The following is a 13,615-nucleotide window of genomic DNA, read 5'->3' as shown; positions in this document are numbered from 1 at the left end:
GTTTTAGAAAATGCCCTCTCATAGCTTCTTCTAGCTGATTTGCTGTAACTAAACACCAGCGGTGAAGCTTGGTGTGCTGCAGTTCATGGGGTCGCAAAGAGTCGGACACGTCTGAGTGACTGAGCAACAGCAAGACACTAGCACCTTTAAAAACTACAGTGCCTTGTACTTTTGAGTCTTCTGCTACGCCTTACCCACCCTTTAACTCAGTGTTAAACACACTGCTTTTTCCCTCTATCATTTCCTCCAAGGACAAGAACAAAAGGAGTACGAACTCAATATTTCCTTCTCAATATTTAAATTAAGAACAAATAACCTCCAAGGTGGAGGGGGTTAAGGGAGGGATGGAATGGTAGGCTGGGGTTAGCTGATTAAACTTTCATATATAGGATGGATAAACAACACGGTCCTATTGTAGATCACCAAGAACTACATATTCAATAACCTGTGATAAACCATAAGGAAAAAGAATATTAAAAATATATATATATATATACTTTACATATATATATATGTATGTAAAGACTGAATCACTTTGCTGTATATCAGTAATTAACACAATATGGTAAATCAACTATACTTCAATAAAAATTCATTAATTAAATAGAAATATAAATTAAGAACAAATACTAAAACATATTATTTCCTTGAATTTCTATGAGAAAGGTTAAGGAGATGATTTGAAAAGGTAACAAAAGTTTCTCCTTTCAAGTTTCAGATTTTTATTTTATTTTTTTAAAGTTTTTATTTGAGTATAGTTGCTTTAGAATGTTGTGTTGGTTTCTGTTGTATAGCAAAGTGAATAAGTTATATATATACATATATCCGTCGTTTTTTTTTTTTTTTCCCTTCCCATTTAGGTCACCACAAAGCATTGAGTAGCATTCCCTGGGCTATATATTGAGCTCTCACTAATGATCTATTTTATACACAGTATGAATAGTATATATATATATCCATCTCAATCCCTCCCACCCCAGCTCCAGTTTGCTCTCTACATCTGTGTCTCTATTTCGGCTTTGCACATAGGTTCATCTGTATCAATTTTTCCAAAGTTTCAGGTTTAAACATCTTTGATCCCACAGAAGGGGGGGGGAAGAGACAGATGTTGGATTGGCATGTCTCTACTAGCCTGGGGGTGCCTTCAAACGCCTGCCTTTCATTTTGTTACATCCCAGTTTAGGGGAAGCAAGGGGTGGGACAGAGATTAGGAGAAAGAGGGCCAGAGCATTGGGCCCCCAGAAGAGGCATGACTCTGACCTCCTCCCTTCTCAGAGCAGCTGCTTGGGGGACTGGCTCCAGCTCCAGCTGCCCAGGGAAGGACACAGCCCATCCCGAGATCAGTGGGCGCTAGTTCAGTATGGAAGAGTAAAAAGTGAAGAGAGGAGCTAAGATGATCTGGGTCAACATTTCAGCCTATTTTCTTCTCTGACTGAGCAGAAAACTCAACTAGTCACTGTTGATCAAAGACAAGTGTCAGGCCCTGTTATGAGTATTTCTGTTTGCATTATCTCATTGAACCCTCAAGAAGAGATGTAATTATCACCATTTTACAGAGGGGCACTGAAGGTGTTGAGTGACTTCTTCAAGGTCACAAAGGGAAGCCAGGGCTCAATCCCAGGCAGCTGGCTGCACAGCTCACAGTGTACTTCCCCTACAATATGCAGGGGGGGCCCCACCCTGACACTCACCTTTGATGTTGATCTGCACGCTTTTGGAAACGGTCAGCCCTTTTTGATTGTGGGCCTCACAACTGAAGATTGTGGTCTTGGTCAGGCCTAGAGGAGAAGGAGACCCATGAGACCAGAGCTGGAGAGACAGGCTGCTGTTTATCAGAATCCTGCGGGAGTCTGGGCATCCTTTTACTTCGTGGTTCAGTGCTTCAAGCCATAAATGCAAAGTTAATTAAAAATGTGTGTTGATATTGGAAAAACAAACCTAGGATTAAACCCTAGGTACCAGGAGCAAGGCAACAATGGGCTTAAAAGACATCTGTAATTTATTAAAATTCTTTCTTTTTTCCCAGTGGTGAGACATGGGGTAACAAAACAGTATCATTTAGTTTAAAATTTTCAGCACAGAGTTATGGGGATTGAGTGCGTGCCTAATTCCTCAGCTGTGTCCAACTCTGTGACTCCGTGGGCTGTAGCCCGCCAGGTTTCTCTGTCCCTGCAAATTTCCAGGCAAAAATACTGGAATGGATGCCATTTCCTCCTCCAGGGGAGCTTCCCTGCCCAGGGAGGGAACCCACATCTCTCGCATCTCCTGCACTGGCAGGCAGATTCTTTATCAGCGTGCCACTCGGGAAGTCTGCAGTGGGAATTACTGGCCCCAGTGTTAAGAAAAGTGGTTTATGGGGCTCACCTAGACAGCTTAGCATCCCCATATATCCTATGCTATGCACTGTGGACATGTCAGAACTCCAGAAACAGCAGGACAAAAGTCACAGTTTTTAAAACTTCTGATGAATGAAATTTCTGTTGCACTGATCCTTTTTTAATAGTAAAAATCAATGTATTAATAAGGAATTATGTAAACCCAAGGCATCACTATTACTTGAAGACACTGGTGCTGAATGAAGAAAAATTCTACCATTTCGGAGTTTAAAGACATCTTAGAAGTGAAAAATATTCAGTTGACTCATTAATTTTAAGGAGAAAGGAAGAGAAGCAATCCAGATCTTGGTTTCTTTAATTTATTACTATTTTAATTCTTTTGACTGCACTGTGTGGCATGTGGGATCTTAGTTCTTCAACCAGGTATTGAACCCATGTCCCCTGCATTGGAAGCACAGAGTCTTAACCACTGGACTTCCAGGGAAGTCCCAAGATCTTGGTTTCTTTCTTTTTAGAATATTTTTATTTATTTGGTTGCGTTAGGTCTTAGTTACGGTATGTGGGATCACACCCAGGCCTCCTGTACTGGGAGCATGGAGTCTTAGCCACTGGATCACCAGGGAAGTCCCCCTTGGTTTCTTATAATACTATGTGCCAGTGAAAGGAGCCGGAGTTCCTCGGAGAAATGCTGGTTTTCAGTTTGGAACAGTAAACATGTAAGATGAGCCTGGAGCAAAATATAAAACATACGACACACATACACCCACACATGCACAAAAGAATGGGTGGGGGTGGTGGCAAAGAGAAAAGGAGCCAGCTAAAAAACTCCGTCACCAATGCGGGAACAAGCTGAACAAGAAAATGAAGTAGCATTAGATTGTAACCCAAAGTATAAAATAATTATCCATGAGGTGTTTAGTTGCTCAGTCATGTCCAACTCTATTTTGACCCCATGGACTATATCCCACCAGGCTCCTCCGTCCATGGGATTGCCCAGGCGAGAATACTGGAGTGGGTTGCCATGCCGTCCTCCAAGGGATCTTCCTGACCCTGGGATGGAACCTGCATCTCATGCATCTCCTACATTGGCAGGCGAATTCTTTACTGCTAAGCCACCTAGGAAGCCCCTTTACCAATATACACAAATGATTAAATAAATGGGAGAAGAGACAAACCCCCATGCAGAAGAATTCCAAGTGATTTTTATACCGATGCTCCGCTCCTAAAGAGGAGCATTAATCCTGCACATGACTTCCTTCCAAAGAGATAGATGTGGAAAGGGGAATCAAAGAAAAACTTTCAAATGAGAAACTGACAAACACTAGCTCAGGCGGAAGGTCAAGGTCAAGGTCAATGCTGTAAGCCATGCCGACAGAGTGTACCTCTGATGTGATGTGATGAAAAGGGCACTCCCCTCTGGGGTCCTCCTCCACCAAAACACAGAGCCCAAATCTAATCAGGAGGAAAAGGAGGTAAACATCAGACAGGTCCAGACTGTGGGACACACCACAGAAAAAGACCTGACCAGCACTCCTCAAAACCATCCATGTCATTAAAAACAAGCGAAATTTGTGACACTGTCACAACCAAGAGAAGCCCAAGGAGACACAGCTAAATCCTAGGCCAGCAAAAGACGCTAGGTGAAGACTAAGAAAATCTGAATAAACTATGGACTTTAGTTGATAATAATGTCTCAGGAATTTTCAGGGGTGACAGAATAATCAGCTACATGCTAGTTTCAGGCTTACTTACTGAAAGGACATTTCAGTGAGATAAAAAGGCATGCTTGGGGTCTTCCCTGGTGGTCCAGTGGCTAAGACTCTGAGCTCCCAGTGCAGGGGGCTCAGGCTTGATCCCTGGTCAGGGAACTAGAGCCCATGTGCCACTAACTAAGACTCAGCACAGCCAAATACATAATAATATAGTATATAATATAATATTATTATATAATAATAGAAATAAGGTGCACAATAAATGTAACGCACTTGAATCATCCAAAAGCCACCCCCCCCCCACCCACCCACTACCTCTGGTCCATGGCAAAATTGTCTTCCATGAAACTGGTCCCTGGTGCCAAAAATGTTGGGGACCACTGCTCTGTGTCACCACCTGGGGCCCCTGTAGCCCACCACTTTTTCACAGGCAGACCTGTGACCTTTGGCTTTTCCTGCTGGAATATCACCTGTTTAACCTTCCAGGTCGTCAGTTCCCAAATGAGATGCCTGTTTCACCAGGCAATGTGAACTGGCAAAACTTGGCTTATGTTTAGAAAAATCAGCTTTGCCTCAATCATAAGACCCAGGGAGCTGCTAGGCAACTTACATTTTGTACATATTTGAGCAGACTTCTGCAGGCTAAAACCAGTCATTTGACTTCAATCACCCTTGTCCAAACTCTTGGGAAACCCTTGAAAACAAACTATGAATCCCTCTGACAATTGGTGGTGAGGGCAAGCCTGGCCCTGCAAGGAGACAAGAGGATGGACCTACTTTCTTGAGATCCACCATCTCCTACAGATCCCAGAGTAAGATGAGTTAGGCCCATGGCTTTTTGGTCCTGCAACGTTGATTGATGTCGAGAGTGAAACCACTCCTCATGCAACAGGATTTTAGGTTAAGGGGGAAGACATTTTGCCTCTTTGTGCTTCTCTTCGGAGGACACACAAAGTCAGGAAAACAACCAGCAGCTAATTCCCTGGCACAAGGCACCCACTCTGACTCAGAACTGCCCACAAGAAGCCAAGCCATCAAGGGCAGTAGTTTATCCCGTGGGTTGAGGTGGTGAATGCCCACAGGCCAAGCAGAGGCTAGCAAAGAGAAGTGGAGGCTGATTCCAACCCAGGTTAACTTACTCTAGAATTGAATGGGTGAAAACTTAAGGCCAAATATAGGCTTCCTGGCTTAATATATTCAGTGATACATTTTTTTTTGGCTTAAGGGCATTAGCTTCCCACTTGGAAACTCATTTATAAACCTGGGTTGACTGCAGCAACCAAGACGGACTAAGAAAGAGAGCTACCCCATCACTTCTCTGTTCTCCTCCCTCAATACTAGACTAGAATAGATCTTGAAGTTTTAGAGCCCAACCCTTGTGGTTTTCCAGGGAGAAAAATACCCACCCACCACGTCTCCACCCTCCCATCCAATCTGCAAACATCTCCAAGAGCAGCACCTCCATCTCCTGTTGCCAGGTCCTCTTCTCGTGGGCACCCCCAGACTCCAGGACATCCCACCCAAGTTCACTATGATGGTTTGCACCCCTCTTGCTTGGTACTCTGCTGGTTTAAAAAAAAGACAGCTCCTGACACAAGGTCTGAAAGATATTCTAGGGAACATTCAGCCACGGGATGCTCCCTCAAGGGAAGGACAATCAGAGCTGCTGAGGAGGCAGTTCCTAGGAGCACAGTCAGGGTGTTTCTTTGAGTTCTGGGTTAAACAATCCTGTCCTTTTATTTTTTACCCCTGGTGTTCATCTTTCTACCCAGAGAGGAGAGAAATACAATAATATGCTGCATAAGTGAAGGGCTTACACTTATGAACTTGGAACTCACTTTCTGCCCTGAATTCATTCACTCAACATTTACTGCATAGTTGCTATATGCCAGATATTTTCTCAGGCACCAGGGATCTATCCATGAATAAAGCAAAGATACCTGCTTTATAAAGCTCACATTGTCAAGGGCAAAAGAGGGTGAGAAATGATAGCCTTGATAAATGTTGCCAAAAGGAGTTTGTGGGTCCAGCTGCTTGCCCCCGAAAGCCAATGAACAGGCCAGGTTGGTGGAAAGGAAAGTTTGCTTTATCTCAGGTCCTGGCAACTGGGTGGGGGAGGGTGGCAGACATCTGTCCAAAGGTCGACTTCCAATCCCAACAAGCAGCGGGTGAGAGTTTCTAAAGACAGATTGTGGCGGGTGGTCTACATGCAGCAACAGCACAATCATTTCTAAGTTATCTTCAAATTGGTCATCAGTCATCTGACCAGCATCATCTTAGTTGTTTTAGGTACAGTTAATCTTTAGTTATAGGGTTCATTTGTTCCCATTTTTTTTTGTGGCCAATTGTCGGAATTGCGACAGCTCATGTCCTGGGTACAGTCTGCTCATCATGTAGTTAATTTCTCCAGCTAGGTATCTGTAAGACAGCTCACAGGATGTGGCTCAGAATCTTATCTGTAGCCCTTGAGAAAGAGCTAAAGGTCCTTGACTATGCTTAATGACTACATTATTATTATCTAGTCTCCTTTGATTGTTTTCCTTTGTTTCCACATTTCTCACTTCTCACTTCTCTGATTAAACTTATTCTTTGAATAAAGTTTTCCAGACACAAAAGGCAGGCAGAAGACATTGCAGGGGGCAGGCAGGGGGAGGCAGAGACCTGCCCGTTTGATAAGCTGCATGCTGTATTAGAAGGCGATTAATGCTCGGGAAAAACAGAAGAGGGTCAGGGGGTCGGGGTGTGTGGAGAAGTGGCAGTGCTTTTAAACATGCGGGTCAGAGGTAGCTCCTTGAGAAACGTTCTCTGAGGAAAGACTTGGGGTGAGAGAATGGGCCAAGTTTATTCTGGAGGGTGAGGAAAGGTTTGAAGTCAGGGAATACATTTGTCAGGCTTTCGTCCTCCAAGAGAGATGGGAAACCCGGGGCTTTGAGTAGAAGACTGATACGACCTAGTCTATGTTTTATGAGGCTTGTTCCAGCTGCCACACAAAGGTTAGACCTTAGGCAAACAGGTCCCTTACTTGTTTCAAGTTTCTTCCTGATCTGTAAAATGGTAATTAGAAAATATCTAACTGTATCATTGACTGCTATGAGGTTCTTTACTGAAAGCACTGTGAGAATTAGAAATTGACACACAAATTCTAGTTTTTATTGTTACTGTTGTCATTACAACGAATATTAAGAACTACAGGGACTTCCCTGGTGGCCAGTGATTAAGACTCCATGCTTCCACTGCAAGGAGTGCCAGTTCAATCCCTGGTCCAGGAACTAAGAATCTTGCATGCCTTGCTGTACGGCCCAAAAATAGTAATAATAATAAAAAAGAAAAAGCACTATAGCCAATTAACTAAAAGCAAAACTAGCTTAGCTGTTTTCTGAATGTGGATTTTAACATAAAACAAGTATTTTTTAAAAGTAAAAACCAGGATGTTCCTGGTGGCTCGGTGGTGAAGAACCCACCTGCCAATGAAGGAGACATGGGTTTGCTCCCTGGTCTGGGAAGATCCCACGAGCTGGGGAACAGCTAAGGCGGTGTACCACAATGACTTAGCCTGTGCTCTAGAGCCTCTGTTCCGCAACAAGAGAAGCCACCGCAATGAGAAGCCCGGGTCCTGCAACTAAGAGTAGCCCCCGCTTGCCCCAACTAAGAAAAGCCTGAGCAGCAATGAAGACCCAGCACAGCCAAAAATAAAGAAGTAAATAAAAACATTTTTTTAAAAAAGTAAAAACCAGAAAGATCAGCCTAAGTTCCTGATCCTGGTAGGAAGGTAGCTCAGAATGGACAGTGAGTTTTAGTAATTGTTTCATATAAAACTTTGTTTCAGGTAACGTTTGAGTCATTCCTGTAGGTTGCTTCTGTACCAAAGTCCTTACATACATTATTTCACTGAATCTTCATAAAGGTTCTGTGAGGTAGACACTGTTATTATCCCTATTTTATATAAAGAAGGCAAGTTACTTGCCTAGGGACACACAAAGGTGAACTGACATTAGTTAATGGGATCTCAACCACTTAACCTATAACATATCTTGTCGCTAAACACCATAGAGCAAAAGCTTTCTGTAGCTCTGCTCTTTATTTTGGGAGTCGATTTTGCTGATGACAAAGTACTTCCTCGGGGGGGAAAAGTGACTTTGTTTTGAAATAGTTTTCGATTCCCAAGAAATTACAGAACTAGTACAGAGCTCCTAGCACCCTTCACCCAGGTTCCCCTAGTGGTAACACCTTACCTAATCACAGTAGCATGATCAAGTGACTTTGGAGCACTGTACATATGCTCAGTTGTTCAGTCGTGTCCAGCTCTTTGTACCCCTCTGGACTGTAGCCCGCCAGGCTCCTCTGTCCATGGGATTTTCCAGGCAACAATACTGGAGTGGACTGCCATTTCCTCCTCCACGTGACCTTCCTAACCAGGGACTGAACCTGCATCTCTTGTGTCTCCTGCAACTGAACCACCCAGGAAGCCCAATACTACTAACTAAAACACAGGCAGGCCTTATTCAGATTTCACTAGTTTTTGGTTTTGCTTTATTTGGGAGAGGGGGGACTTTTATGAAATTTCTATGAAACTTTATTACAGGTACAAATATGTATACAAATCAACTGTTTCATCACCAAAAAGAAGCTCCCAGGGCCTTCCCTGGGTGTCCAGTGGTTAAGACTCTGAGCGTCGACTGCAGGGGGAGCAGGTTTGACCCCTGGTTGGGGAACTAAGATCCCACATGCCCTAGTGGTGGAGCCAAGACAAAAAAACTCCCCCAAGCCACCCCTTTTGCAAACATCCTTCCGTCAACCTGATCCCTGGCAGGAGCTGAGGTGTACATCATTACTATAACCCTTTCATTTTGAGAATGTTACCTAAATGGAATTACACAGCATGTAACCTTTGAGACAGGTTCTGTTGACTCAGAGTCATGCCCTTTAGACAAAGTACTTCTTTGCTCACATTTCTTAAAGACAGCGCCTACGTCACAGAAGAAAAAACAACTGGTATCATGAGGGAAAAGTGTATGATCTTCCTGTTCCTAAATGTGCCTGCTCCAGGTAGGCTCTGAGTGGGTACACAGCCCTGCAAAGCCATCTCAAGTCAAAACAGCCTCAGCCTAGTTCCCTAAATACCATCTACTTACTGGGAGGGGCTCAGGTATCACACTAAATTGTCCTCTAAGTTAAGAATAGAAGTAAATAAGAATAAGTGTGAATGTAGTTCTTTCACAGTGCTGCAAAATTTTAACAGTTTAAAACATTTTTTATTCTGAAATGTTAGCTATTTATTTACAGAAACAGACAGGGAGTTCCACGTATCCTTCACTCTACCTCCCCAACGTCTCAAATAACTACAGTGTCAAAACCAGAAAACTGACACTGGTACCTTCCACGGAGCTTATTCAGGTTTTTCCAGTTACATGTGGACTCATTTGTGTGTATGTGTGTGTGTGTTGCTTTGCGTAAGTTTATCACATGTGTAGCTTCATGTAACCATATCCCACTAAAGTTTATGTTAAAAAGCACACTATCAGCCTAAAGAATGCTCAATTTCTATTTTACTTCTATCTTCTTAACCAAAGAGAACAAAAATCTTCAAATTAAAGAAAGTAAAATGAAGACTGTAAAGAATCTAAAGCCCAAAATAGGTGTCAGTTGTAATGGTATATCTGACCATTTAGAAATAAATAAGGTCATCAAGTTGAAACAACTTATATCAATATATATAGCCTTGGGTATTAAATTTTGCAGATCCTTCTACTTTTTAAGAAAACTGAAGAGGAAAAGTTCTAGATGAACAGAGATGGGGATTTCCCTGGTGGTCCAGTGATTGGGACTCTTTACTCCCAATGCAAGGGATATGAGTTCAATCCTTGGTCAGGGAACTAGATGCCACATGCTGAGCAGTGGCCAAAATGTAAAACAAAATAAATTCCAGATGAACAGAGATGGACAGATTTTGTCCTTGTTTTCATAAAGAAAATGATACTGATTTTGGCAAGTACAAAATTAGTGAGAGACAGAATCCACAGTAGAACTTCAGAGAAGGTTATCAACTTGGCACCTCGGACACCTGCCCTAGGAGGACAGGCGTGGAGTTCAGTTCACCAACAGGAAGTCAAGTCTGATTTCAAAATGAATTGCAAACCGATTTCCAGTCTTTCCAGGACAGTTCCTAGACCAAAGTATCAAGGAATATCTTAGAAGACAAGATGGAGAGATAAATGGTGGAAAAAATAAAATTAGGCAGATTTACTGCTGGTTGAAAAGTAGACAAAAGAGCTGATTTCATGAATTCATATCAACTCAGAGGGTGCCTGATGGCCACTGTGTTTTGGCCTTGGTTGGATCAGAATCTAGACAGGAAACAGGGAGAGAATTTGCTAATCCAATAAGAGAATCAAGGTTCAAAATGGCCTTAGTAGATTGGGATGATGAGATAAATTTTCATAGGGATAAAGGTCACATGGTAGGCTGAAATTTCAAAATAATTAAGTATACAAAAAGCAGGAGAGTCTTGATTTGCAGCAATTTATGAGAAAAATGCTTGGGGATTTCAGTTAACCTCAGACTCAACGTGAACAAATACATTAACCTTCACCAAAAAGGTCATGTAAACTGCATGATCAGAAAGAAAGCAGTCAGCATATTTCAAACGGAGAGCCAGCCAGGTCCTACTGTGCATCCAGGGCGCTCTGTCCAGCGCTGAGCGCCAGCAGGACCGGCGTGGGGCCGGGGGAACGGAGACCCGTGTATGCTTGGCTGAGCCCCTCTGCTGCCACCCGAAACTACCACAACACTGTTAACTGGCTAACTCCAACGTAAAATAAAAAGTTTTTTTTTTTTAAAAAGCAAGGTAAAAAAAATATTCAAAACACAAGAGATTACAATCTCCACTTAACTTCACACACATCTTTTCAAAATAACACCAACGCTACCAAGCTCTTTCAACAAAGAGAGGAGTTGGGAACAGTTTCCAACTATGTTTTATGAGGTCAGTGCTACCCAGATGCCAAAACTGACATCACAAAAACAAAATTATAAACCAGTTTCCTTCATGAACGCTGTTGTGTGATAACGACTTGCACTAGTTTTTATCCATGGTAATTTACTGAGGAACAAGAGTGGCTTTGTTATGCTAATGAGGTAACTCAAGGTGGACTTCAAAATGGGGACTGGTCACCAGAATGACTAAATCTTGTGATGGGAGGGTTGGGGCTCTGATCCACCTGATACTAGCTCAAGTTCCTGACCTCTAGGAAAGAGAGGGAGGTCTGGAGACAGTATTCTGTCATGGTTAATGCTTTGATCAGTTATGCCACATAATGAAGCCCCCATAAAAAAAATTCTCAACACCAAAGCTCAGTAGTTTCTTGTTCTGTGAACACACTGATGCACCAGGTGACACTCTTCAAGGCAGAAAAGCTCTGCATCTGAGACCCTCCCAGACTTCATCCTGTGTGTATCCTTGGGGAAATAAACTATAACGTAAGTAGAGCACTCTTCTGAGTTCTATGAGTTATTCTAAAAAATCACTGAACCCAAAGGGGTCATGATGGCTGTTGTTTAGTCACTAAGTCTGTGACTAACTGGACTGTGACCCAGACTGTGGGTCACCAGACTGTGACCCTCCAGACTGTGACCCTCTGGACTGGTCCCCACTCTACTTTCCAATCCCACCAGACTGTGACCCTCTGGACTGTAGCCCACCAGGCTCCTCTGTCCATGGGATTCTCCAGGCACGAATAGTGGAGTGGGTTGCCATTTCTTCCTCCAGGGGATCTTTCCCAATCCAGGGAAGAAACCCACATCTCCTGCATTGGAGGTGGATTCTCTACCACGAAGCCATTTGGGAAACTCAAGGGAGCCATAGGAAGCTCCGAATTGACAGCCAGTAAGTAAGGAGTACAGGCGGCTTGGGGACCCCCTTGAGACTCGTGGATGGCGGCTGCGGTGAGGGCAGGCTTGTGGCAGATGCTGTCCTGACCACGGGTCCTCACTAACTCACAGTGATTGGGAGCAGAAGCAGCTCGAAGTACAAGCAGTCGGTGTTACCCCAGAAAAAGATTAAATGCAAAAATATTTAACTTAGTATCTATCAGCCGATGGACTCTATCACAATAGATCAGGACCAAGCAGAGTTTAGCCCAGGAATGCAACACTCGTTTAAAATTCGAAAATCCAATCCATGTAACCTGCCACATGAAGAGAATAAAGGCGAAAAACGATATGACCTCAATAGATGCAGAGGCCCAACACAAAAGAATACATACGTTATGATTTCATTTATGTAAATTTCAATAACAGGCAAAATTTATATATGAAACTAGACATCAGAACAAGGTCACCTGCAGGAGGTGCAGGCTGACCCAAAGGGAAAGGGGGGTACTTCCTGGGGTGATAGCAATGTTCTACATATTGACTGAAGTGGTGGTTACATGACTGTCTACATTTATCATGACTCATTGAGTGTGTGCTTAAGTTCTATGCATTTAATTATATGTCAATCTAACCTACATATTTCATTGTATGCCCCATAAATCTTCTTTACAGGACTTCAAAACAATCATCCAGAGAAGGTGGAATGTATTTTTTTAAAGTTGATTTTGAACAAATAACTCATTTGATGATCAATTCCTCAGAGAAACTCAAAGAAAACTCAGATGAAGGCAGAGACAATCATAACATTCCTCGTGGAGTCAGGAGTAAGAAAAGTGATTCAGAGACAATACGTCCAGCTGGCAATCACTTGCTGGCCCATTCTCACCATAAACATTCAGTGAGTACTACCATGAGTCAGGCTGTGTCTTGGGAGAGACAAAGCCCTTGTCCTTACTAAGCACACATTCCCTAAGAAGACAGACAAGGAGACGAAACAAATAAACGGTAATGACAGACTGTGACCAGTGCAATGAAGGAAGTCCTCAAGAATACGTGCCGTGCCTGAGAGTCAATAAAGGAGTGAGGAGGACCCAAAAGAATGACCAGGAAAGACCTCTGCGCGGAAGTGTCACCTGACACGTGTCACGGGATGAAGGGCAAATGGAATAACATTGTAGGCAGACAGAAGAAATGATGCAAAGGTCCTGAGGCAGGGAGGAGGGGGATGCTTCTGAGAAAACAAAAGACAATCAGTGTGACTGATGCTTAATTAGCAGGGTGGAAAGAGTGGGTGGGGGTGGGATTGGAAAGTAGAGTGGGGACCAGAGCTCGAAGATCCTATGAGGAGGAACAGAAAAGCCTCTTGAGAGAAAGTCAAAGAAAATAGGCAGCCACTGAAGAGCTCCAGCAGGCAGGGGACATGACCTACCATGGAGGACAAGAGTGGGGATAAGGCTGGACACAAATAGACCAGTTAGGGTGCTACTGCGGAGATGCTGGCAAGAGCTGGGGGTGACCTGGAGCAGGGCCCTGCAGCAGAGAGGCAGGAAAGAGATGTGAGATGCATCGTGGGAGCACAACTAGCAACCTCCTGATGTGGTCAATCTAAACAGTGAGAAGCAGGAAGGATGGGCAGATGGTGACACGCTTTACTAGGATGGGGAGCTCTGTGGCAAAGGACGGGGGAAATTAAGAGTT

At 43.4% G+C, this 13,615-nt stretch overlaps 1 protein-coding gene across 2 annotated transcripts in view; it reads right to left on the bottom strand.

Annotated features, from left to right (window-relative positions):
* Positions 1-13,615, bottom strand: part of MERTK (MER proto-oncogene, tyrosine kinase) — a 124,150-nt gene that overhangs the window by 61,710 nt on the left and 48,825 nt on the right. For both annotated transcript variants that reach the window (XM_065929843.1, XM_065929844.1), the window contains exon 5: positions 1,692-1,778. In XM_065929843.1, the coding sequence (XP_065785915.1) occupies positions 1,692-1,778 (87 nt within the window). The remainder of the gene's footprint in view (positions 1-1,691; positions 1,779-13,615) is intronic.

Source organism: Muntiacus reevesi, chromosome 3 (assembly GCF_963930625.1).
Source record: "Muntiacus reevesi chromosome 3, mMunRee1.1, whole genome shotgun sequence".
Classification (NCBI taxonomy): domain Eukaryota; kingdom Metazoa; phylum Chordata; class Mammalia; order Artiodactyla; family Cervidae; genus Muntiacus; species Muntiacus reevesi.
Note: the sequence above shows the minus strand (reverse complement) of the source record. Positions and strands in the feature narration are given on the sequence as shown.